This window comes from Fringilla coelebs (assembly GCF_963513975.1).
Source record: "Fringilla coelebs genome assembly, chromosome: 3".
NCBI classification, from domain to species: Eukaryota; Metazoa; Chordata; class Aves; order Passeriformes; family Fringillidae; genus Fringilla; species Fringilla coelebs.
In genome coordinates, this window is record NC_140030.1 from 79,526,369 (window position 1) to 79,552,716 (window position 26,348).

A 26,348-nucleotide genomic window follows, 5' to 3' on the forward strand; every position below is an offset into this window, starting at 1 on the left:
GTTTTCTGTAAGAGCTCTAATACACTTTTTGTTCAACAACCTCCTTGGAGAAGCAAGCATCTTTACCAAGACTAGAGACAGACTGTTCTAAGCTTTCCTAACATAATAGCTGTTTTCCTGTTTTCCAAACATTTAGCTTTCCTAACATAATTGCTGGAAATTTAAGATAAGTGTCTCATAACAGCCTGATGAAAGCTGAAGCAACTGGTATTTTGATGTTGATGCCAAATCAGTATGTTTTGTTCTGTTTGAAGCACTGCATTAGAAATCAGTCTGACACTAAATGTAACCTCTGAGTGCAAGAACAAGAATTTATGGCATCAGATGTTTACTATCTCCACTTTTCCCCTGGCATTGCTCAAGGAGTTTTCATTGTTATGAGTACGCATTCAAGAGTTTGCTCACAAAAGAAATGCCAATTTATCATCAGATTTAAGGATCTCCATTTTCCCAGCATATTATGTACAAGGAACAGGCCAAGAACAAGATGTGCAGCAGAAGTCAATCTACTCCTACTGTATGTGAAATTATCAACTACTTGTTAACCAGCACAGTGGCACGTCATCTGTCCCTAACCATGGCACTCTCCTTTAATTGCTTTCTGGTTCTGTTTGTATTACGCTTTTTATTTCAGTGGCAGTAAATGAAACAGACAATCATAATTTCTTCAAAGAGTATATAGTCTTAAAAAACACAATTTCATGAAGTCTAAATGACTGTCTAAAGTCCATGACTTTATATGTCTCTGCTTTAAATAAATTATTCTGAAATGTACACTAAAAAATACAGTGCCACTTCTTTTGAACTCAATTCTAACAGTGAAAAAGAGATGTGATATGCAATTAGGTGATTCTAAACAATCTCAGAAAAAGCAATGTTGATATTTCATTATTCTTAATATTTTATTAGGAAATTTTGAAATTCAGGAAAACCATCCTGTTTTCCTTCTGTAGACTCATTCATCCATAAATCTGCACCTTTTTTTTCTGTAATTTTAACATGCAAGTCTCACAAAGACCCTTCAAATATAAAGGGTGTCTCCTCAAATCTGAGGAAACACAAACTGAAGTCAACTGGCTCAATTTTCATGTTCCATGTAACTGCTCTTTGTTTCCCTTTCTGTTTCCTCTTTTCATACAAGCACGTCTCTTTTCTCTAATCTTCTTTAAAAGCTTTCTTTTCTGTTATCCTCATGTCTGTGTTTCTTTATCCCTCCCTTTACTTACAGCACATGAATGATGACTATGGCACTGTCTTCCTTAAGAAGCACAGTAATATATGAAAATCAAAATAACTAAATATATTTCTAGCAGGCACACAACATATAAAGCACCTTGTAAGGTCATATTGCTGCCAGATTCAGTTCTTCTTTCTTTCTGACCTTCTCCATTAAAAAATGTATTATTGCTTTGGCTGATTTAAGGCAATCCAAATAGCAACCCACTTAATAACAATATACAGCAACATAGACTGAGACATGAAATTAAAAAATAATGGAGGAGTACAAGACACCTACAATTGTTTCTACCTGCCTGCAGACATACTAGGTTATGCTAATTGTGGAGGTATTTTGCAGTTTTATACATCAAGGAGGGCAGAGGTATTAACACAAAACCCTCTTCAGATCCTAAGGCTCCAGGAGCTAAGTACTCCTCTATCCTAGCTTTGACCTCTTGTTAAACTCTGATCCCAGGAATGTGCAACGACTGATTTCAAAGAGGTTTCAGGAATCCACAATTATCTAGTAATTCACATGCTGTAAGCCTGCTTGTACAGTTGGGACCTTTGTGCACAGGAGAAGGGAGCACTGCTTTCATCACTGACTTGCCACACATGCCGACAGTCATCGGCTGGCGCCCAGCAAACCGACTTTATTTTTAAACATTCTCAGCAAAATAAAAAGGTTCTTTCAAGAGCGTGCTTGCTCTAGGTGTTCTATTTAAGGTCAGTTCACACATGTGTATTAGAAATAGAAGAAATTTCAAATTGGTGATTTTTCTGAAGTAAATAAAGATTTATTTTCTTGGTGCTCTATATTTCCTGATAGAAGAAACATTGAAATTATCACTGACAAAGAATGAAGCGGATATTTTTAATTCTCTTCACCCAAGCACTTGCAAACCACAAGTTATATTAGACTGCATGAAAATAGAACATAATTTTACTTTTGTGAAACAAAAATAATTTGGCTTATCACATTTTAATCCAACAAGCTGAAACAAATTTGGAAGTAAAAATGCACCATTAATCTTTCTAACATATCAACATTACTAAGTGTTAGTCTAAACTCTAAATTTATGAAAATAAATCTGTGACTGCTTCTTTGACTTTATAATCTATCTTTCTGAATACAGTCCTTAGCAGCATTTTATTCTAGTTGTCTTGAACATGCTGAGATCTATTTGCAACAATGGCAGTATGATGACTGTATAAAATCTGCAGACTCCTGCACAGTCCCAGCTAGCCAGGTCAGCTCTGAACTAATACATCATTGCAGTTCTTAGGAAGTTTACAGAAAATATGCCAAGGAATAAAGGGAGGACACTGAGAAGATGCCACAGTAAATGCGCACCCAAAGGGTTCTCAAAAGAGAACAACCTTGATAACACAATCTTTGCCATCTTCCACTTTCTGAATTTTTTGCAAGTTTTTTACTACTTTACACAAGGGGCTGAGAATATGACAGTATTCTATGGCTGCAATGACCTTCCACTAAGTAAGCCAAATAGGAACATCTACAGGAAAAATTTTCTTTTTGGTGTAAAATATTTTCAGTCATGTTAATTTTTGCTTGAATATGGATTTATTTGGCATATTCATGAATCAGGTTTTGGGAAATTTGTTGTAAAAACACAAACTCAAATAGTGTTGCATAACTGTGGAACAAAACCAATTCTAAAACTTTTTTTTTTTAATCACAGTAAGTTATCCCTGCTTGAACAACAACAGAAGTTAAAATGCAAGCAAGTGCTTGAAATTTCCTTACAGTTCCAGAGAGTTCCATCTTTCACTTTTTAAAGTGGTCATGCAAAAAATTAAGACTTTTTTTTCCTCTTTAACTAGATGAGATTTTTTTCTAGCATGTCTTCTGTCATCTCCATCACTTAACTCCTTACCATCAAACACCTTCAAAAGTTAACTTTTGCAAAATTAATTGAATTAACTGAAAGTCAATCTAGAGACATGAACTCCTCAAATAATTTTAGCAGAAGCCAACTTCATGCATCTGTCCCGTGAAGACCTTTTTTCTGCTTTGAAAATACAAGATTCTGTATTTCCACCAGAAATAACCTACTGGGTGTAGGTTATATTCACATTCAGTATGAGCATTTATTGTCCCAGCAGTGTGCATCATTATCCTGTATTTACAGTGCTTGAATTGTCGAGAACAAGTGAAAAATGACTGAGCCATCGAGACACCAACCTTGTGGGCAGGGTGCAGCAGCCATCGGCCGTCAGCCTGACTTGGGTTTCATAGCTATCCAGGGGGCAAACAACTTGCTGAACAGGAGGGCATTCGACTGTGCTGCAATCCACACTGAACACTACGGAGGAAGGGAAGAAGAACATTTCTTTTACTCATGCTTTAGAAGCCTTCTGCAAATTACTTCCTCATAAGCAACCACTTATTGCATCAGCCTTTTAAGTCACAAAAATTATCCAATGAATGTGTGCTCGGTGGGTAACATTACAAAAAGCCTCCCTTCCTCTTTAAGACTCACTTTTTAAAATTAATAGGAAGCAACTGAACTGATAATAATTAATAAAAAAATTTACACAAGTTAGACAGGCAACCTTACACAATCATTAAAACCGTGAATATTAGTTAATAGAAGCACCCTAGTTATGGAAGAATATATATTCCCTACAGCTTTTAAAATGGTAAACAATTCAATGTTTAATTTTTAACTAATTGAAGTCTGTTTAAACAGCAAAATACTTGGATTATAGGAGAAAAAAAAAAAGAGATATACTACATATATACATGTGCATGTTTAATATACATTTTTAAGGACTATTTTATTAGGTTGTCTTGTTTATATATTTATATATGGCAAAAATGAAATGCAAGTCAACAAATCTTTCTGCATTAGTGAGATGAAGAATACTACTTAACAAGAAAGACTGACCGACAGTTTTTAGAAAGCAACAAATGTCTAGAAATCCAAAAGAAAAAGAACCCAAACCAGGCTAAATATATATTTAATGTTCCAAGTTATACTCAGGAAAGCTAGAAAAGAGCACATCTTGCTCTTATTTGGTTCTAAATTAATGTCCTCTTCCATGTAACAAACACTACCAGCTCAGGTAACGTGTATCTGCTATGCCTTTTCATGATTATACTTAGAAAGTGCAGAATAAAACACCGTTTCGTCTTTAAGAAATGAGCTACTTTCTGACTGACCAAGAGGGATGAACAGCATATTATCAGACTGTAAATTATGCAGCACAATATCCCCGATTACTGATTAAACTTCACTGCAATATTGACACTATCACAGCAGCTTACAGAACTACTAAAGCAGCTTGACAATGCTACCCCCATTTCTTGCAAGAGCTCACAACCTTCAAAGGGCAATTTTTCCTCTCCTGGTCTCACATTTTCCAAGCTTGATCCTCGGTGCTACACAGCAATAACTGATTGTCATTGTGAGCCATCAGTCTCAGAATTACATCTGCTCTTCCTATTTCCATTGCAGCGGTTACAGTGTAATAGTACATGGCTCATTAACACTGAAAAGAAGCCCAGACTGTGTTTTTTAATCAAGTACAAACTTCAAAAACATTACAAACAAACCCCAAGTTAAGACTGCTCAAACTTTTTCTCTTTATCATTACATTATTAGATTAATCATAAAGCAGCCAAGGTCAGACAGGACCTCTTAGAGGCTCCCAAGCCAGGCCCTGTAGATCTGGCTGCCCAGGAGGCTTTTCAATATCTCCATGGATGGAGACTCCACTACCTCTCTGGGAAAACTGGGTCGGTGCCCAGCCACCCTCATTGTGAAAAAGTGCTTCCTATGTTCAGAGGGAACCTCCTGTGTTTCTATTTCTGCCTCTTGCCTCTCTGGTCCTATGAATGGGCACCACTGAAAAGAACCTGGCTCTGCTTTTACACTCCCTTCAGGTGTATTGATGAGATCTCCCCTGAGCCTTCTCTTCTGCAGGTGCAACAGTCCCCTCTCTCTCACAGTTTCCTCACAGGAGAGAGATGAAGACAGGTAAGAAATGAAAAATATTTCAAAAAGGAAAAAAGTTTCTACTTTATTTTAGATTTAAACAGGTTTCTCAAACTGGAGAAAGTATTGACAGAAACTAATAGATAAACTGAAAATATTCTGAAGTTACAGAACAGCCTGTAATTGGATTTTTCATTTCTTTAAAAGGTATTTCTCACATTAGCTGAACTACTGTCCTGAAAAATAAACTGCAAACATTTGCCACTGACCGTTTAGTTTTCTTTTCACATCCTCCAATACATGTACATTTCATGAACAGTTTATTGTTATATATAATAACAGCTGTTATTATATATCTTATTCTAAACTTTTTCTGTCTCCCATAGAAACTTTAAGCTTTAAATACGGTTTGACAAATCTGTGTCTTCAAGAACTCATAAATATGAGTTCAAATTTCCTATCAGTGAAGATTCACCCAATCAACCTTGCTTACAAGTCTTCAAGAATTTTCACATACACTGAATTTGTATATAGAAGCATCTGAGAGTTACCACTTTTCTACAAGAATGTAGCAGAAACCCTGCCATGGTTGCAGACCCTGCCATATCTGCAGTCATGTGCTACCTCCTTTGTAGACTACAAAACCAAAGCTTTTGAAACTGCTAGGGAAACCAGGTGAATAAAACCTTCTAGTAGAGTAAGTTATCAAAGTATACTAAGTGTGTTATGTTTCACCCTGACATATTTCAACTAATAACATGGCTGGCTCTTCAACTAATACAATCTACAGTTTAGAGCAAGATCTAAATAAATACCTATGCATCGAATGGTAAAGAAGCAAGTCAGTATTTGCATTTCTGATGAAACAGTGGCTCAGCACAGGCTAAGGCTTCAAAAGTTGGAAATTTCTGAGGATTCAGTACAAGGATACATAGTCTGCTTTTACAGCATCACATGACATCTGCTTTCAGTTCAGATGCATTTCAACTCATGAACAGTGCAACACAACACAGCTACACATGATAATGGCAGTCACATTGTCTGCCATGGGAGAAGTAGAAAGGAAGTATCTTCCCATGACAAAGCTTTATCCCTTTCACATACCATGAAACTCAGAACGTATTACATACAACCACAGCATTCCTAGACCTTCAATGCAGCTATATCACTGCCTGAACCACTTTCTTAAATGAGCTATCCCAGGTATTTCCCAACAAGGATCTCCACATTTGCAGATTTTTTTCCCCTCCCTAACCTTCATTGTGCACTTAAAAGCCATTTCTCCAGCTTCATCAGAAATGTATCGATAATTCTTCCTCACTCTTTTTGTCCAATCCTTTCCCACTCCTATCTCAAGTTCTGTCAACATAAGCTTTTAACAAATCATGCAACAAAACAATGTAAGTACTATTCTGTAAGTAACTGAGCACAAAAAAAAAACATTATAGAATTCTATTTCTCTAAGCTCTGTATAAAAACTTGATTTTGATGGCCCTTGTCCCTAGTGCAAGACTGTATAAGCTCCAGATCTGATTTCCAATGCTGAAGCTGGATCAGGGTGGAGCACAAGCTCCTTCCCTGTGCGTTATTACACACTACCTACTAAATTATGCTGCCAGTCTCAGACTTTCCACCAACCCTGACTGCACAGAATTCCCCAAAGAAGTAAGGCAAACAATAACATTTTCTTTACAATTGTGCTTAAAGCAGTATTTGGTAGAGGAAGAAAAGAGTCATTTTCAGGCCACGCTGTAGATGAGTGAATGAAAGCTCTGCCAAAAAGACTTCTGAAAAAATAAGCAGTCATTTCAACACAGGTTATGTCTATCATGACAGACATTTCCCAATGCTTTCCCAAAGATGTCAGAAAATACAGATGACACTCTCCATTGCGCCATACGCAACAACAAAAGTTAGAAAAAAAGGTACAACAAACATATGTTGGACAACTGCCAAAGTAAACTATTTAGCTTGTTTAATTCAGAAGTGACAGCTAGAGTTCCTACCAACACTTCAGCAAAATACATTTTAATTTAGATTTTAACTCAATCCTGTTTCTACAAACAAACATGATTTTAAAAATGTCCTTGTTCATAGTTCCTGTTCCTAGCACATACACTCCCCCAAATCTTGTTTTGGGTTATTTTTATGTTTGTCGTTAACACATTATGCAGTTCAATTTGAGATTGCTCATTCAAACTATCTGTAAGAAAAAAAAAATTGAAAATACATTTTGAGAAATGTAATCCCAGATTAAAACTAAATTCAAAGCACATTGACTAAATTCCCTACTTGCGAATGGACAGTAACACACATGTTGGAGTAAGAGGTGTTTTATGGAACCAGACCAGGGTTATCTCATCTCTGAGCTTTGCAACCACAGTAAAACAATGAGTGTAACATACTTGTTCCAGGACGTGCTACAACTGTGATGAGATACTTGGTGAAGTAACAAGTAAGAACATTTAAAGCAAATTAATCTGGAGGTTAATGGACATCAATGACTAAGCTACAAAGTTTCTTAAGTATTCATTTAACTGAACACCAACGCCTTCAATTGTATTCCTAAAGTAAAAGAGGCAGAAGAGGAAGTGGATATCAAAATTAATTTTTTTTTATTCTAATATTTAGTGTTGAGGAAACACTTTATTTTCCTTTCACTAACTCCATTGCCAATCATAGCACTTGAACACGCAGTTCTCAGGAGAAGGTTCCCAACTCAAATGCCAAACTAGAGAGCAGTGATATTTTTTTAAGGAACAGAAATGAACACAATTGATGCTTTAATTGCACAAGACCTTTATCTTGGTATACAGCAGCACTGCTGTCATAGGAAGTAGTCCTCCCAGCTTTATTTCCACAGAAAGCCCTTGCTTGTGCAAAACTGCTATTGAGGCTGGTTATACAGATATGGAGGTGCAGGAAGTGTGTTCTGGAAGCATTACTCACAGAACTAAAGTTTTTAGGTCTGTGGCAAATAATGGAAACATATTTTTCTCTGTTCAACATGTAAACTCCATAGACTTGCTGACACATTCAGTAAAACTGATGACAGCAGCCCCACAAGAGTCTCTGCATGAATACCAACCTCCAAGGCCTTACTCTGTTCATTACCCATATTTTTCTAGCAATATGGCATTTCAGTAACAATTCATACAGCTCAGTTCCTCTCTAACTCTTCTTGCCTACAATTCTTCAGGATACCAAGTCAAACTCCAAAGATGCAGGATTTTTTTTACCAGGTCTCTCAATTTCTAAGCCCCATTTGCAAAGCTCCACATTTCCCTTAAATCCTGTTAGTTTCTTTCCTTCCTCAGTCTCTTCAAAGCCTCTGCTCTTCTACCCTCCTAACACACACCTTCATTTTTCCAGTCCCATGTACCTTCACCTCTTATAACTCCCTACAGCAAAAAATACAAACCTCTTCAGAAAACAATACAGATAGAGTTACACAAATTCACTAACATGATAGAGAATCACATTCAATTTGAAGATTCTGTAAAACTATCAAGTTGAAAACAGCTTTCAAGAAGTAATTTCCAAGTCTGGGCGGACTTATTTGCCAACGACAAGATGAGAATTCAAGTAGTATTTGGGAGGACATGATCATTGCTAAAATTTCTTTTGAAAATAATAAATAATCCAAAGTCAGCACGACAAAATTGAGAAAAGGCATAACTGAAGTATACAGGAGGAATTAAAACATACAAATATATGAGTAGTTCAGTAGCACTCATACTACAGAAAGACCCTGGCATCACAGCAGTTCACCAACTAGAAATACTTCTTGGTAAACAGTTACAATCTTATTTAAAGTTTTGCATGACAAACAGAGGGCAATTATTCTAAAGTATTTAGTGCTGATGAAGAGTCTCCCAAAATCTTAGTCTGCTTTTGGATACTGCATGTTAAAGTGTGGATTAACTGAAAAAAAAACTTCTAGAAAGGAAACACGACCAGGGAGGAGTCAAGAAAGACCACGTCACAAGAAATTACAGCTACTTCTAGATGAAAGAAGCACATGGTTGGCAAAATGTTGCAGGGCAAAAAAATATAGTAAAAATTTGTTCACCAACTATTCAGGACAGGGTACAAAAAAAGCTTGTTTAAATTTCCACACAGATTTGCACTGAATATTAGGGAAAAAGCACAAAGAGAAGCACTAGACAATACAAAGACTGTACAATCTTCTTCTGTGGAAGATTTAAGAAAATGTTAAACAAGCTTATGAAAGGCACTGTTTAAGCTCACTTGAAATATAGCACTGTTTGCATATAATGTTTCGGATTATACCATTTTATATGCTTGCTTTCAGTCCTCTGTTTTGACTATTTATCTTACCAAAGCCCGGATCAAAGAGTGAATTACATCTTCCACTTCACTTGGAATAATAAATCACAAGAAAGGGTGATTTGTGTTCTCATGAAATGGAAGATGAGTAAATACTGAGAATGTTGTACAGTTTTTTAGTATGCCCACACAATCCTTTTGCTCTGCAGTTTTTAAGGGACAACACTTGATAATCTAGAGAGATCTAGAAATTCTAATTCCCTGTTCATACTCCATGTATTCCTACTATGAAAAACCTATGTATAATCTAATCAACATATAAAGCATGTCACTTGCACTAGTAGCATTCACAGAAATGCAATGTTCTCACTAGGTTACTTTTCCCTTGCTGTTCAGTTTAAATTAATGTCTAAAGAAAAAAGAAAGTAAAATTTACCATAATATTTTTATCCTGTGTTTTTTTTTAATGGGTATTTCCTACATATAATAATTAACTTTCAAGAATAATCAGAAGAATTTAGAAGCTCTATAGGCTTTACTGGATGAAATTATATAGATTATTTTGCTTGTCAGACATAAAAAATTGAAAAATGGGAAAAGAAATTTTATGTACTTTTACCTGGCTTGCATTCATAGAGATCACAGCATTCCCCTGGTTTTCCTGATGCCTTAGAAACCAATATATTCAAATAGCCCGGCTGGCAAACCTTCCTCAAGCAGCCTGCAGGATTACACACACAACGGCTTGGGAGTGGGCAGCATTCACCGGGAGGTGCATAGCCTTCAATCAAGATGGAATCTTCTGGACATCGAGGAGAAAACTGGACCTCACAGCGAGCCTTGGAGCAATCAGGTTTCTCTTCTGAAAGGGAGAGAAAAATCATCATGCCATACATGTCAGTAAAACACTGAAGTTGTGAAGACAAACTGAGATAAAAGTTCCCTCTCTTCTCCCTGCCCCCAAAATAAAAAAAAAGGAAACAGCTGCTGCTGAACTGATTAGCAACAATTACCAAATATCCTTAAAAACTATAGTTATTTGCAAGATGCTAGGCATCTTATGAAATATTTTACAAAATTTCTAATTTGTGCAATGTGAGTGATGGCTGAACCCACACAATCTCAAGTAGAGCTGTGAACTTACATTCGGCCAGGATGTTAAGAAAAAACTTGTCATATCATGTCAGCCCTGATGTTCACACCTATTCCTTCAGTTTCCTAAGACCTTCCATTATGGACTGATTTAAATTGCTTGATTTATTAACCTGAACTGAGCTCTCCCACATTCAAAAAGCAAACTAAAAGTTCAACAGCCAACATATTTGAATACTTTGGCAGAAGAGGATTTTTCCTGTACATACTCCCAATGTTCACATTAGAAGTGGTGTTCCTACATACTTCAGCAGCTTGAACACTAAGAGATAAGAGGTTTGACTATGGTGATTATGAGGTTTGTTGATGGTCCTTATGCATCCCTTCTAACTCAGGATATTCTATGATTCCTTCATATACAAGTACTTGATGTTTTTTTCTTAAAACCATCAAAGATTACTAACCTAAATGTGCTACTAGATAGCATTATAGCTTTTTTCTTACAGTTAAAAATCCTACTATTTCCATCTCTCTTTAAAACAGCCTTGACTAGATATGTATTTTGCCTAGAACTTTAAATAACATTTTTAAGACCAATGGTTTTTTTTTTTTCCAAACCTACCCTTATGTTTAGGTTCTTATCTGCTTTATTAAACACATTGTTCAGACAGAACATTACTGGTTACAGGGGCTCACTGCAGAGAGTTGTATAAATAATACATAACATGCTAATTTCAGTATTGTATTGATAGCCTTCAGTTTATGCATGTAATAAAAGGCTTGACACTCAAGCTTTTAAAATGATTTTCATTTTCCACTGCATGTTTGCTCAACATGCACAGAGAAGTGATAGAACTGTTGCAATGGTAGCCCTTAAAGTACATACTCATGACAGGCTCTTGATAGACCACTTATTCTCATGATGACCCTCAAATTCCCACTGTTCATTACTTTATGTGCCCTAGCATTATGCATCCAGTGACCTTCCAATTTCCATGACTAATAGATAATCCAATCCTCATGCAATCTATCTCATGAAAATACTTTGGACTATAAGTATTTTAAAAAGTTGACCTGCTCTTTTTCACTTGACTGCATTTATACACATACATGTATCTATATAAGTCCTTAAGGACTGCTCATATTATTCAATAAAAAATAAAATTTGAGCAACGCAATTGGTCAAATACATTAAAAACTATTTTTGACCAACTTGGCTAACTCTCCAAAAGGCAAGGTTTGTCAGAAATGCATATCAAACTGTTCAAATTCAGACTATTCAGGACTCTAGATGCATCATTTTTGAAGACCAATGCAAAGCCTGCTGCAGGAGTTGGTAAAATCACCTGGCAATGATATGAAAACAAGGACCTGTCACTATCACAGTGCGTCACAGAAGCATCACAGGCAATACAAGAGAGAAATTTAAAATAGAGAACCATGCCAAGTACTTTTGGATGAAATATTCACTCAGTGTTTTGCAGTTATTTTTGATAGTCTATTCCATGTTAGAGTATTGTGCCTAATGGAGTTAAAGCTTACAAACTGTGACAGGACTCTTATATAAAGCCAGCACCATTTTCAGAGAAAATTATTTAAACATAACCACCACCTCACAAAAGACATGTTTATGTTTTAATACCAGGTAATATAACACCAGTAGATATTTATAAAACAAAGGTTTTCTTCTTTATCTAGCGTCACTAATACATTTGTACCCAGAGTCCCAAAAAATAAACAGACAAAACCCTACTAATAACTTCCTATTAATACTCATGTAAATATTGTGCTTCCAAATTACATCTCAAGCTATGTACATGTTGAAACATTCCTCTTCCAATACACAAATGCAACTGAACAACAGGACAGTCAAACATATTCACCCAAGCTGGATCAACCAATGGACAATTATCTTTCATCTTCCCAAACTCTAGCCCCAAGGCATAGCCAAAATCAGGTTAAGAAATTTTTTGCAGACTATGTCACAATTTGTTTCTTGATTTAGATGCTGTTTTTTCTTTATGGAAAGCAGCTACTGAGTAAAACAATGTGTGGTCAGCAGTTTATTAAGTGTTTCCTTGAACATCATCTCTATCTAAAACATGAAAAAGCAGCAGCTCCAGGTGTAGCATTACTATTTGTTAATATTTGTTAAAGCTTTAATCAGCTAGCATCATGCTAGTGTAACTGCTCTCCGAGTCCAGAATTCACTGCAATGGAAGAAGATGGGAGATCAGTTTTACTGCATTTCAGTAAAAGCTGATGTGGGCTCCTCATTTTTACACCAAGTTTGGATAAAAGGCATTATTTCTAAGCAACCAATCAGAAAAGTTTCAAGGTTTTTCTTCTTATCTCAGCAAATGACAAAAATCTTCTCTATCCACAGAGATCCATTACACTAAAATAGTTCTACCTTTTCATTACTTCGTCGAGGAAGGCATCGAAATTTAATCTGTTCTCAAAATAATTATTAACATTAATATAGCCATAAATGTCACTGCTTTAGCAGAATTCCTGATTTAATTCCAATATACACAGCTATTTAAGATTTCATCAAACAAGAACTGTTTAATAGCTCTTTTTTCCTTTATTAACCAACATTTTTACCCCTTACAAAAGGAACATTAAAAAAACCCCATGTAAGAACAAAATAATTAAAAATACACCAACAGCCTCAAAAGACGGGTAGCAGGATAATGCCAAGCTGTATTCCACAAGAAAACCCTGTGAAATCACTCAGCAGCGCTATTTCTGCTACTTTGCCTCTTTTACATACCAGACAGACTGTTTCAAAGCAGCTTCTCAGCAGACCAAAGCAGATTCACAAGAGCCTACTGCCTCTCTGTCAAATAGACACATACATTACAAAGCATCAACCTGTCCCCTGGATGTTTTAAGCTACTGCCTATTACACAAATCAGGTTCATCCTGATCAACATCTTCACAGTCAAACAATGCATCAGGACTTAAACTCCATTTTGATAATAAATAGAATATAAACAAATAAATATTACGTGTGTCCAGAAACAGGAGAACAACATTTTTCAAAGCACTGTGGTGAACCTAAAAAATTAGGCTTTCGAGAAAAGGGATAACTATACATGGGACTATATATATGACTTACTATGAAACAAATTAGTACAGCAAATATATACATATTCCTGAATAATAGGGCATCTTAAACAGATTACACAAGATACATGTGTCACATTGCACACAAAGTGCAAATTCCTTCACAAGAAGAATTTCATACAACCCTAACTGCCTGTGGAGACAGTAAAATTGCTATAGCATAAAACTCAATCTCATTTCAATATGTCCTTTAAAAAAATACCCCAACCATTAATAAGGAGATCACTTTTCAGGGATGCATTCTGATAAAAGTTCGAACTGATAACCTACAACTCACTAAGAAAAACATAGTTGGCTGCAAGTCCTGCCTTTATGTTCAAAAAAAGAGCATTTGAAATAGCAACACACAGAACAGAAAATACTGGTTGTTTTTCTGATGAGGTTTCTCTGTGGGACACATTCTCTTTATAGCCTTTCATCAAAACACCAAAGCTGAAGTGTTCTGGTACCCCTGACATCTCAGCAGCCTGAGTCAACAAAGAATCTCTACAGAGATAAAGGAAGAGTCTGGATCAATCAAGCTTTTGCAAACTATCTATTCTGAGACAGACAATTTTCTTAAGAAATTCAGAAATGTAGCTAGAAATACAACATTCTTAATAAACTGAACACAATCCAGACAGGAAAACTAACATTTTGATGAATTACAGATAAGACTTCTAGCCTTGGAAACAAACTTCATAACTACTCTAAAAGGCAGCTCTAGAGATCATTTCAAATAAAGTTCTTCAGTTTACCAGTGACAGGGTTATTTCTAGATATAAATCACTACTGGCAGAAGTTTTTCATTTCAAGATAAACTTTACTACAGACCTACTTCTGTAGGTCTGAAGGTTCAGGCTTACTTTTACTTTGTTAAGAGCCTGCAAGAAGAACTTGCTGTTATTGAGCACATGAAGGAGTACACCCTAAAATATTAGGAATAACCTAAGTTACAATGTATTACTGAAAAATAATAGTAAATAAGATACAATGCACACCGTGCTATATTATTAAAACAGGGATAATTCACTTAAAAAGTTAGGACGTCTCAAAAAAATTTCTCACTTTCATCTCAGAAGTGCACAGGGAAGTTGAGCATCTCATAAGCTGCGGCATAACAACATTCAAACTGACTTTCCATTGCAACCACAGCATACTTGTTATAAAGTGCACGAGGAGGAGGAGAACAACCCTCAAAGAATACAATAATAACAAGAAACCAAGATACGAATCTGGGATTTTTCTTTCCATTAACTCTAGAAAGTGTCTATCATAAAGCAACAGCCAGCAACAGCCCAGAACTTTGTCACAAAATTTTTCCATATCAAAAAATACAATGTATTTTTAAAATTATACTTCCCATGACCATAAAAAGTTATTAGGGGAAAGTGGAGGTAAAATAGCAAGTTACTGAAGCACTTATGTTGCAACCAATGCTTTCTTTGAGAGAAGGCAGCGTCTTTACCTTTGTGAAAGGTTTATGCAATACTCAAACTGGGTACTAGTTAGATATGTTTCTCTTAAGACAGTCACTGAATATAGGAAGTCTAGATCTCAGGCATTTTCCATTTCTTTTGTTAATGTAGATAAGTTGTAACAGGAACCAACCAAGCCAAACCACCCCGCAACCCTCCTCATCTTTGTTAATACCAAAGCAGCATGGAAATAAAAATAGTTTCTTAAGAAAAATTAAACACTTTGCTTTCACCTCTGTATCAAATTCTTTTCCTTCATTATGTTTGCATGCTCTGCTTTGACACGCAGAGAAAGTACATGCCAAGTTTATTTAATGAGAAAAGCAGAGCAGTTAAAACATTGGTTAGAACAGTGAAAGGATGTTAGGGTATAATCTGGTGTGGGAGAAACAGAGAAGAAAAGCCCTGACAGGGATGGGAGGGTCTTCTCATTCTTCAGGTGAAATGGAACAGATCCATGCTTCTCAGGAAACCATTTCAGGGAGGAATTTTTGTCAGAACTTGATGTGATGCTGTTACTCAGTCACCATAGAAACAAGGGCAGAATGTTTTATTGAAGGAGATGGCTGAAGAGAAATTGGCATTTCTCAGGTCCACATGTTTCCATTGAGATATTTAAATGGTTCTACAGTTGATCTTTAAAGTCAAATTTTTAATACATAGGCATATAGATATACACAGAAATGGAGAGAATTTTTTTTTTCTGTTAGATCCATACAAAGAACACAGAATAAGAAGCACTTTAAAATAGCAAGCTTCATATTTCAATTTTCTGAGCAGTTCAGAATAGGATATGGTCTATAAGGATGAACATTCTTCATGACTAAAGAAAGCAATTCACTACAGTGGCACATGTACTTTGAAGGCATGTGTTCAGCCTTGCATTTTTGTTTCACTGTAAACTATTTTTGTGAAATCTAGGCTAAAACACAGTCACTTTTACTGTACAGTCTTACAGTCATCATTGAGATGACTATTCCAAACAATAGGCATACTGTACTGTTATACAGTGTCAGGAAGGAAATATTAAAAGGATTAGGGATAAACAAGAAAAACGATTACCCAGCTGAAGCAGTCAGACAGACAGGGATCGATACTGGAATGCAAAATACCCCAAAGGATTTTCAAGAATCAAAAGGACAGTTATAGTAGATTAAAATATGAGATTAACTTACACATTCAATATGCACAGTACTGTATACGGATGAACTGCTACAAATAAAAAAAAGCAAACGAGAGCCTGACCTTTTACCTAAAACTGAACTTTATTTAAAATCTGGTCTATTTTCTAAAAGTCTTGCTACACTTCCCAGCATTCTGGTGCTCCACATTTTATGTACTACACAGTGGGGCAACCTGTCTTACCCATATTATAGCCTAATCTCCCATAATATAACAGCCTGGAACTAACCTGGGTTTAAAAAGTCACATACAAAAAAACAGTCACAGACACCAGTTTTAAGAAACATCCATTCATTGATACACATCTTTGCAACACAGAATTCACTACAGATTTGCCAAAGATTTTCCATTTTGAGGACCAAATAACCAGAAAAAGGGTTATATCACTCAAGACAGCTACTGTCAAGCAAGACAAAAATCCCCTTTGGGTAGACAGCAAAGCTATTTCAATTTTGTAATTCCATTTTCTGAACTAGTTTCTCTGCCTGTACTGGAAATATTAAAAAGAAAGGAGATAATTCAAAATGAACAGACCCCAAAAAACACCACACCAGAATCACAAACAATCCTGACCCCAAACTGACATCTTCCAAAGACAGAGTTAACAGACTAAATGAGGACCTGTCAAACACCTGCATCTAAATGGAAATGACAGTTCAATAAAAACAATAGTGTTTGTGGCAGTAGTTGCATTTGGGTTCAGACCTCCCAGATCACAGCATTCCCTCTGTTATGCTTAGAAAAAATCATGTCTTGGAAACCCAAAAGTAATTTTACTTTTCCTCCATTTCACTCAAAACCTGCTTTAAACAAATATGTATTAGCTTGACACCAACAAGTCAATCCAAATCAATAATGGACAACATTACCTGACAGAACTGTACATGAAGGACTGAGCCCAGCCAACTGCACAGAACATAGAAAGCTGTGCCATGCCTGGACAGGATCCATTTCTACTGCTAACTGCACTGCTTTCAATAGAAATAAAGCACCTTTAAACTTCAGCAGTGAAAATCCTTCAGAAATTAGTTGGAGAAATGAGCAGATAGCTGTAGTCAGATTTACAGTTGTGTTGCCTCTATTGAAAAATAACTTTTAAAAATGTATTCAATATTGTCATGGCTGGAATAGCATTGTACATTGTAATTTCTTTATATAAGAAAGCCTATTATGCTGGATGAATGGTATAACTTCTACTAGTGCTCAGTCTTCATATTGGCAAATCAACTGGAATTTTCAAAGAAAGAGTATGTAAACAGTAAGGAGATGGTCTCACCTAGGGAGTTAGGACTTGGAAGAATGCCAAATCATTCTGGGAATAAACCAAAAATGGAAATACTATACTTATAATCAGTATAAACTGCATATAATTTGATGACTTACAAAAATGTACACCAGTTGTAGATATAAGTAAAGCAGAAAGTATTACTTATTGCAAGAGTATATTCAGCTGCAAAACCAAAGGTGATGTTGAATGAGTACCAAAGTAATGATAAAGCACAACTATTTGGAACAATTCTGCTTAATGCAGGTTAAGAAAACAATATGAGCCTAGCTGATATCTGGAGAAATAATCACAAATATTCACTGAAGGAGAAGCATTGAAAGGCACAGCTTGACATGATAAGGAGAAAGGGATTTGAATTTGAGGACACAATATACCTCCCAATAGACAAACCTCTGGAGGAAGCTCAGGATGTAAGGAGCACCAAGCAACTTAGTCTACCACACAATCACACCCAGACTAAAGTACCAAATTACTCTTTGCTTCTTACTCAAAGTCTAAAAACATAAGCAGAACAAGGGCTTAGGAAGCACTTGCATTTGCAATAAATGTAAATTATAATGAAAATACATACATGAGTTTACAAACAGTAAGAATTCACATATGTATGAAGCTAGCAACTGAGACTGAACAGCAGGAAGGGCAATCAGTTTTCTAGAGCTGATTAACAAAAGCAACAGACTTGTAAACATTAACTTAGAAATGAGGGGTTTGATATTCAAAGAAATACAATTTTTGTTGTTAGCAAAACTGGATCAACTCCTGTCTGCCCTTAGTGCTTTGCTCTGTTAATACAAATAAATTTAAGGTATGTGATTTCTTTAGTTCTCTCTGATAATTGCTAATGCTAAAAAGCTCCACCAATATCCACAACCTCAAGCCCAGACACAGTAAAAGAAGGACCTAAATGCTTTAAGACACTTCTGGCAAGTTAACTCCAGTATGCAAACTAGTTTTCCCAGTTATTATGTTCAAGGAACCTCTGTCTCTTACCGGCTTAACCTCTGTACGTTTATTAGAGGCTTAACCACGTGTTCCTAAAATTCTTTCACAAGAACACTCGAGATGCATGATGTTAGGAAAAACAACCCTGTTCAACATTTTTGCCTTCTCTTTACTAACCTAAGATACCACAGTTGTCAGCAACTACGAAGAGAAGCACAGTTTTTCTCTTTTAGGCAAACAGAAAGTGAACGCTTTCAATGGAGAAGGTCAACACTGCAATGTTCCAAGACATTTTCACACTCCAACTGCTATCCAGTTGGTCCATCTCTCTTGACTTCTCTGGGTTAGCTTCTTCCTAAGCCCTTCAAAATAACCTAATTTAGAATTTAAACACATTTTGATTGTACAAGATTTTCCATACAATCAGAGATCTTCCAAAATTCTTGCTTTTCCCTTTTCTTTTAACATTTACATTTCTGTTAAGTTTGTCTCCCCAGAATGAGTTTTCAAGCCAACTAACTGTTCCTTTGTTACTCATCACTTACCAAACCTACATCATTATTGAATAACATTTCTGTGTATTACTTAGGACAACAGAAAACAACTCTATCTATAATAAGAACTATGACAGCAAAGCAAAAAGGGGCCATTATAATTTTAGGGGAAATCTATACTGACAGAGAGAATTCTGATGTAGAAATTCTTGGTGCCTTGCAGTGAAGAGATTCTACAAACTTTTTACAACATTTCCAAAGAGAACAGAAATTGTCAACCTGAAGGAATTTAAACAGCTCCGTCCTAGCTATTGATTCTTACCAGATCTATTTTTTCTGAGAAATTACACCGAACAAAACTCTAGTTAGAGTTTTGTTAGGTGTAAATTTTACTCAATTTCACTGAACACAGAAATGGTGGATATTCCATGTAAAATATTATCTTTTCTCTAAAGGCAAAGTCCTCTAATAAACTGCTAATTTGACACTTAAAATGCAAAATGCAGAAATAAGCAGCATGTCAGAAGATTCCAATGTGAAATAAGCTAAAGCACTCTGTTCTTGGGTTCTTACACTGAAGGCAACTTCTTATATTCCATGTAAAAATATTGAATAAATAATTATAATAGAAACTGTGCTTTCTTGACTTCAGAGAACATTTGCACTAGGCAAAATAAAATAAAGCATCTAAAAATCACGCAAGCAATTCTGCCGAATTCCAAGCTCCTGCTTGCAATACATGTTTTCAGTGCTAGTTTGAACGTGTTTCTGCATTTTTACAACTGTCATTCACACAAATAAAAAAGGAAAAAAAATCTTTTGGGAAAAAAAAAGAAACAAGACAAAAGAATCAGAAGAAATTTTAATTTTATTCTAAGATCCAGACAGCTTAAGCTTGAGAAGACAGCTACTCAACTGCTTGACCAAAGGTTTTTGAGAGCTGACTGGAAAAATAAACAGACACCTGGAAATTGGAGAATCATCTTACTCATCTTGTTTTCAAACTACACAGTGTCCTAACCAGAAATACCTGCACATCTCAGAGGTGGTGGGGGTGGCACATGTACAATACACGGGAATTCATAACCAGCCCTCACACGCAGTAAGACCACAAGTTTGTTCTGCTCTGCAGAACTGCTGCACAAAATGTAAGAAGCCAGATTACTTTTAACAAAAACTGAGAGTCATGCAATATCCACAGTCTTTATTCCTCAGATTGTCGCTAAACAGGTGCCTGCACAGGACTGTGCAGGTATATAAATAAAATACTTGACAATACCAATTAAATACAGCTCCAAGTCCACCATTAAATGCTACTAAGGTATCACCACCCTCTTGCAACATCCCTTATTCTACCTTAAAGCAGCAATATCCCGCAGAGGGAATTAAATGTCAAAACTAAAAAAAAGCAGAAAGTCAGCGTTTACACAGTACTGAGCTTCTGTTAACACTAGTACAAGTATTTTGCTGACTTCAGTGGCCATTTAACTTGGACTCCTCTGTTTCAAACTGGATGAAAGCCAACACCTTGTATTACAAACAAAAGACAGCAAGTCTGGAAAAAGACCAACAATCCAATGCCAAATATATAAAAATAATCTCTTAGTTTCAGAATGCTGTTGGCTGCAATGTTCTTTAATTAGATTCAGTTTCTGATCTCATTGAAGCATACAGTTGTGTATTAACCACCTGGAAAGTCTGTTTCCAAGAACAGCTTAAAGGGGAATGATCTCGAGGTTTGCAAGCATGATAATCTGCTTTTTCCCAAGTATATTGTTTAATTTGGTTTTTTTTAAACCATGACTACCAAAAAGTATCACAAATCATCCTGGCTCAGACATTTTTTCTGATTCTTCACCCTCCACTTTTCTTGCTCTTTCTTCTTCATTGACCTTTCCTCTTAAGTTATCCACTTATTGTTTATGTCCTCTTTAAAGCAAACCTCAAATGCTACTTATTTCACATCTTTTCTAGCCTGTCTTTCCTACTGTACATCTCCATCAGTACAATACACAGCAATGCACTTGTTTTGTGTAAAAATCTACCTTAATACAAAATATTACTTTCTCCTAAACACTAAGGAAAAGCATATTTGTGGCATTTTGCACAGCAACTTCCATGACACAACTCATAAAAGACCAAACTAGGAAATTCAGATGTAGGAGCTTTAGATTAGTATAATCTCTTGGGGCAGTTTGGCTAAACCTTGAACGCAGATTAAAATTACAAGCACTAAAATGCAGGTTACATACCATTGTGGAACATTATGCAACAGGGAACTGCAGATACAGTTGCACTTCCCAAGCGAAGCAAATTAACATTATTTCCAGCAAGATTCCCATGATGGCACCCCTTGCACAAGTTTGGCATTCAGTCACCTTCAAAGCCATTCCATTTTTAGATCAAACTCAATACAGTGCACGGCACAGGAGACATCACTGAACATTTAATTCTATGTACGAAGGTTTGCAGCACACGTTACAGAGTATGTAGTTCTGCGACCAGAAACAAGGCATTAATAAATTGGCTTATCAGTAAATTGGTCAAGTATGAAGACGGCACATTATCCACAAAAGTTATTAGTATCTTTAAAACAGTCAAGATGTTGAATTTGGTGAGGACAGACTCCTTGTCAAGCCTGGAAAAACTCTAGGAGTGGGAAGACAGCAAATGGAATTTTAAACAATATCTACCGAGTGCCTCAAGGAAGAGACTGGCTCTGTACACTCTCATGCTACAATGACAGTGGATTCTACCTCACAAACACACCCTAGAGTAAGCAATATGAGCAGCAAGACTAGAATCTTAGTTGAGAGCTATTGTGAACAAAATGAAAGTTCAGTGTGCTTGAGACAGACTAATGAAACTAGAAGAAAGGAGTTGAGGTTACTAGCGAACACTAAGAATTTTTTTCCTCAATGCAATGATCCTTACATTCAAGAAATCCCAAGGCTGACAATTTATTCCTTCATATAGGCCAAGCATTGCAGAAGTGAGCAAAGCCTGAGCAGTGCTAACTAGGAAAGCCTGCTGACATTCAACAAGATAACAGCAGAAAGCAAAAGCCTTATCAAACACCACATCCACTGATGCTTACACATCTCAAAGAAGAGATTTCACTGTTTTCCCCTACTTGGCTGGAAGAAGAAAGCAGAGAGAATAAAATCTAGTACTACAAGATGAAGTATCTCACATGTCACTTAAGATATCTTCTCCACAGTACACTTCAGTGAACAGCACAAGTCCTCACAAGTAAAGCAGCAGCAACAGAAGTAAATAAGAAAAGATTAAAAAATCAGGACTTTAGTTAAAGCACTTGTAGGTGCTAATGGCTAACAAAAGCAATATTAAGGAGGTGAGTTTTAAAGGAGACTTTTCATTAGCACAACTCAAAATTTACCTTTTTTCAACAAAAAGAATAAGGTGCAAAACATGCCACTAAGTATTACTGCTGCCAATCAAACAATTCTGCTCTAATCTTTCATCCAATCTATGCAATGAATGCAATTTCTCAACACAGAGTAAGTACTTGCTTTCATGGAAACCTGGATCAAGACTTACTTACATTTATCCAAAGTCTCTGATATAACCAAGCAGGAACTACAAGATTAAGTAATACTGATACATAAATAATAGCAAAACTGGATGCAAAAATTCAATTCTGTCACCTGCATGCCTTGTGAAATATGCCTTCAGAATCTCACCAGCATAAAAAGAGTAATAGAAATACCATAGAAGAAAGTTAGAAATTTTATTGCAGATTTCTTATTACATGCACACCCTCCCCATGCACTATGATCTATGAATGCTTAAAAGGAAACAAAGTTAAGCTGAATAAATCTCTTGCACTTAACCTCACATTACTAATGTCCTATAAAGCAGGATTTTAATTATCACCTTTAATAAACTGGTCTTCTCCCAGTTCCCAAAATTTTCTTGAATTATGCTGTAGATTTTAAGATATTTTAAAATATATTTAAGCACCGACTATTTCAGAAAAAAAATAAAAATTAAGCTGAGTAAATGTCAAGTTCAGCTACAACTTCTATTATGCCACAAAAAGAAGCAACAGATCAGGAGTGGACAGTACAAGCTTAAATAACCTGTAAATACACCACTGAAGAAACATAGAAAGACTGTCTTATGAAATGAATTATTTATGCGGCAAGATTTGAGAACAAATATTCAGTTAGCATAAATTGCCTTAGCTGCTTGACTTAAAAAGGACTTATATGTACTTGTGTGGATTCATTCTGTCTCTTGTTCTGTGCATTACAATGTGATAACTAAGAGCACAGATCTAAAAACAAAGAAACCCCAGACAACAAAACCCCACAAAACCATTCCCTACAACCCAACAAAAAACAAACAAACAAAAAAAAAACAGCCAAAACCAAATTTTAAAAAATGCATCATAAAAAGAGAAGAAAATCAACAAAAACATGACCAAAGAAATAGAGATGCTTATATAGCAACAAAGCATTGAATCCAAGAGACACAACATATACAGAAAGGATACTCCAATGGACAGAAAGTTCAGAAGAATTAGGACCAAATTTCAGGACCGCATTTAACTGGACTGTGTTTCTACTCCTGATTTCAGTAAATTCACACAAGCTGTTTATTTCACTCCCCAATTTACCATCCTTTTTAGCAACACAGTTTCTTCACAAGCACAACAGGACTTGTTCTATTTGTGGTATCTTGCTTTGTGTAACACACAATCCTTTTTTCAGTCAAGATTCTAAGGTGCTACAAAAAAACCTACTGCACTCAAATCAAACAAAATCCCAACTTTTTAGTATGTATCTGAAAATGCTTTACAGCTGCTAAAATTCTGAGTATTCAAGAAAAAAAATGGACAAGATTTTCTTCCATAGAAAAATTGCATTGAAGTAGTCATCCTTGACTAGATGCAGTTGAAGAGAAGGTCATACAGATGCATAATTACTATTCAGTCACTGGCAAGTAGTTGTGAACTGATGTTTTGCAAAGAAACTTCAGTTCACTCAGTTTTCAGTAGGAAAAATTCAGTCTAAACCAAAGCATGATGTATCCATCTCTCTTCTTTAAATTAACCATTACACCCAAGGCTATAGACCCATGTGCAGTTAGAGAGTTTGCTAGAATCATGCTATTTTGATTAGAGCAAAACAAGAATGGAAGAAAACACATTTTGGTTAATCACTCCCAAACATCTTTTTTGAGAAGGGAGCTGTTTCTAAGAAAAGGTAGGAGAAGAGCCAACCACTGTCTCAGCAGAGTAAGCTCTATGAAATAAATTTGCAACCTATCTCAAATGCATCCTAGGAATAACGATATAGGAGGTGTAGACAGCAGCTAAACCAATCAGGTTATGTCATATATTAATGCCTCATATGTATCACCTTGTGATATATTTACATCTCACAGAAATTATCTGTTCCAATTGACATCATACACAGAAAAACAAACCCTTTCAGGTAATCAGTAGTCCAGAAGTGCTCCCAAGAATGGTGTCACTAAGTCAAATTTCTGAGCATTTTCCCCATGGAAAGTACTTTCAAAACTTTCAAGGCAAGTCTGAGACCTTCTACCACTTTTGGTGATGATCTGTCATCTTCAAATCTGCCAACTGCAGAGAAATTCCAGTCCAGCTGGACATCATAAGGTCATCTGGTGTGTCCCCCCCCACTCTAAGCAAAGCTTATGCTAGTCATCTGCTCAGATCCAGGTGAGTTCAGACAACCCTGAGCATGGCAATTCCAATCACAGTATGAGAAATTCCCACCATGTATTCAGCATGTTTTTGTTGCAGCTGACATCTGATGCTTCTCATCCTTCCACTGTGCACCTGGGTGCAGCACCTACCTGCGTCTTCTCTGTGGCCAAATACGAGGCCACTGAAGACAGCATCCAGGTCCCTTCTTCCTCTTCCTTAGACAGAACAAAACGCCTCCTGGCTGTAGACCGCGTACAGCTGCTATTTCCGATGTGCGGCTGTGGCAGGAGGGATGCCGAGGCTGTGCAGCAGCGCGGCGGGGAAGATGCGCGGGCTGGAAGCGCTGCTCCCGCAGCCCGGGCTGCAGTTGGCGGCCGCCGCCGCCAGGGCACACTGCCGGCTCGCCATCCTCCCCGCACGGCCAGGGCACACTGCCGGCTCGCCCTGCACCCCGCACGGCCAGGGCACACTGCCGGCTCGCCATCCGCCCCGCACGGCCAGGGCACACTGCCGGCTCGCCATCCGCCCCGCACCGCCGGGGCACACTGCCGGCTCGCCATCCGCCCCGCACCGCCGGGGCACACTGCCGGCTCGCCCTGCACCCCGCACGGCCAGGGCACACTGCCGGCTCGCCATCCGCCCCGCACGGCCAGGACACACTGCCGGCTCGCCATCCTCCCCGCACGGCCAGGGCACACTGCCGGCTCGCCCTGCACTAATCTGTCCCGATCAGCTTCTCACGAGGACAAAACCACCTCTACAACTAGTAATATATTGCCCCAGTGGGGCATTTTAGTATAGTAAAATAGTATACTACTTAGCATAGTAAAGCGCTTTAAGGTAGGTTTTCCATCCCATCACTAGCAACAGCCAAACAGGAACTTCAAAATCTTTACTTATTTACTTTGGGGCTAGAAGTTTATGGCCAACAAATGGGATAAAAGAAAGTTCAAAGTCATATATTTTTAACCTTGCCTTCAGTTTTTATCCTCCATCTATCTCAGTTATGTCTCCTAAAGCTGTTCAAGCATTCAGAAGTAGCACAGGCTTATGCGCTGCAAAAAATAGAAATTAATATTGTCCACAAATTGCTACTGCAGTGGGGAGTTTAGGCACTCCTCATCTCTGAAACTGTAACCTGAATTCAAATTTACCTGTAGCAGACAAATCCTGAATAAAGAAGAGGAAATTTTCAGAGTACTTCACTACATTTACTGCTCTGTTTGTAGAGAAGTATTTATTATTTTTATTAGGAACTTCAGCTTGTTTGGGCTATGGAGGATACAATCGTGTCTAGTACTTTGTTATCCACCCTTTAGAGTTTTGGTATGCAATATAATCTCCACAGAGTCAGATATTCTTTTCTGCCCTTGATCTAAATATTAATTGTGAACTTAGCTTAATTCATTAGTTGAGAGAGCCATATAGACACTAATGTGCCAATAAGCTTCCCCCCAGAGTTAACATATGTTCTTCAATAATCTACTGACTTGATTTGGCATAAGGGGATAGTGCCAGAAGCATTAGAGTGAGATATGACAACCTTCCCTCTCAGCATTGCTATTTCTAGTACTTGAGGATAGTGTGTGC

General features: G+C 36.8%; 1 protein-coding gene across 1 annotated transcript in view; it reads right to left on the reverse strand.

Annotated features, from left to right (window-relative positions):
- Nucleotides 1-26,348, reverse strand: part of CRIM1 (cysteine rich transmembrane BMP regulator 1) — a 173,960-nt gene that overhangs the window by 82,038 nt on the left and 65,574 nt on the right. The window contains exons 3-4 of the mRNA XM_084203268.1: nt 10,090-10,332; nt 3,425-3,545 (exon numbers count right to left, since the gene is read on the reverse strand). Coding sequence (XP_084059394.1) covers nt 3,425-3,545; nt 10,090-10,332 — 364 coding nt within the window. The remainder of the gene's footprint in view (nt 1-3,424; nt 3,546-10,089; nt 10,333-26,348) is intronic.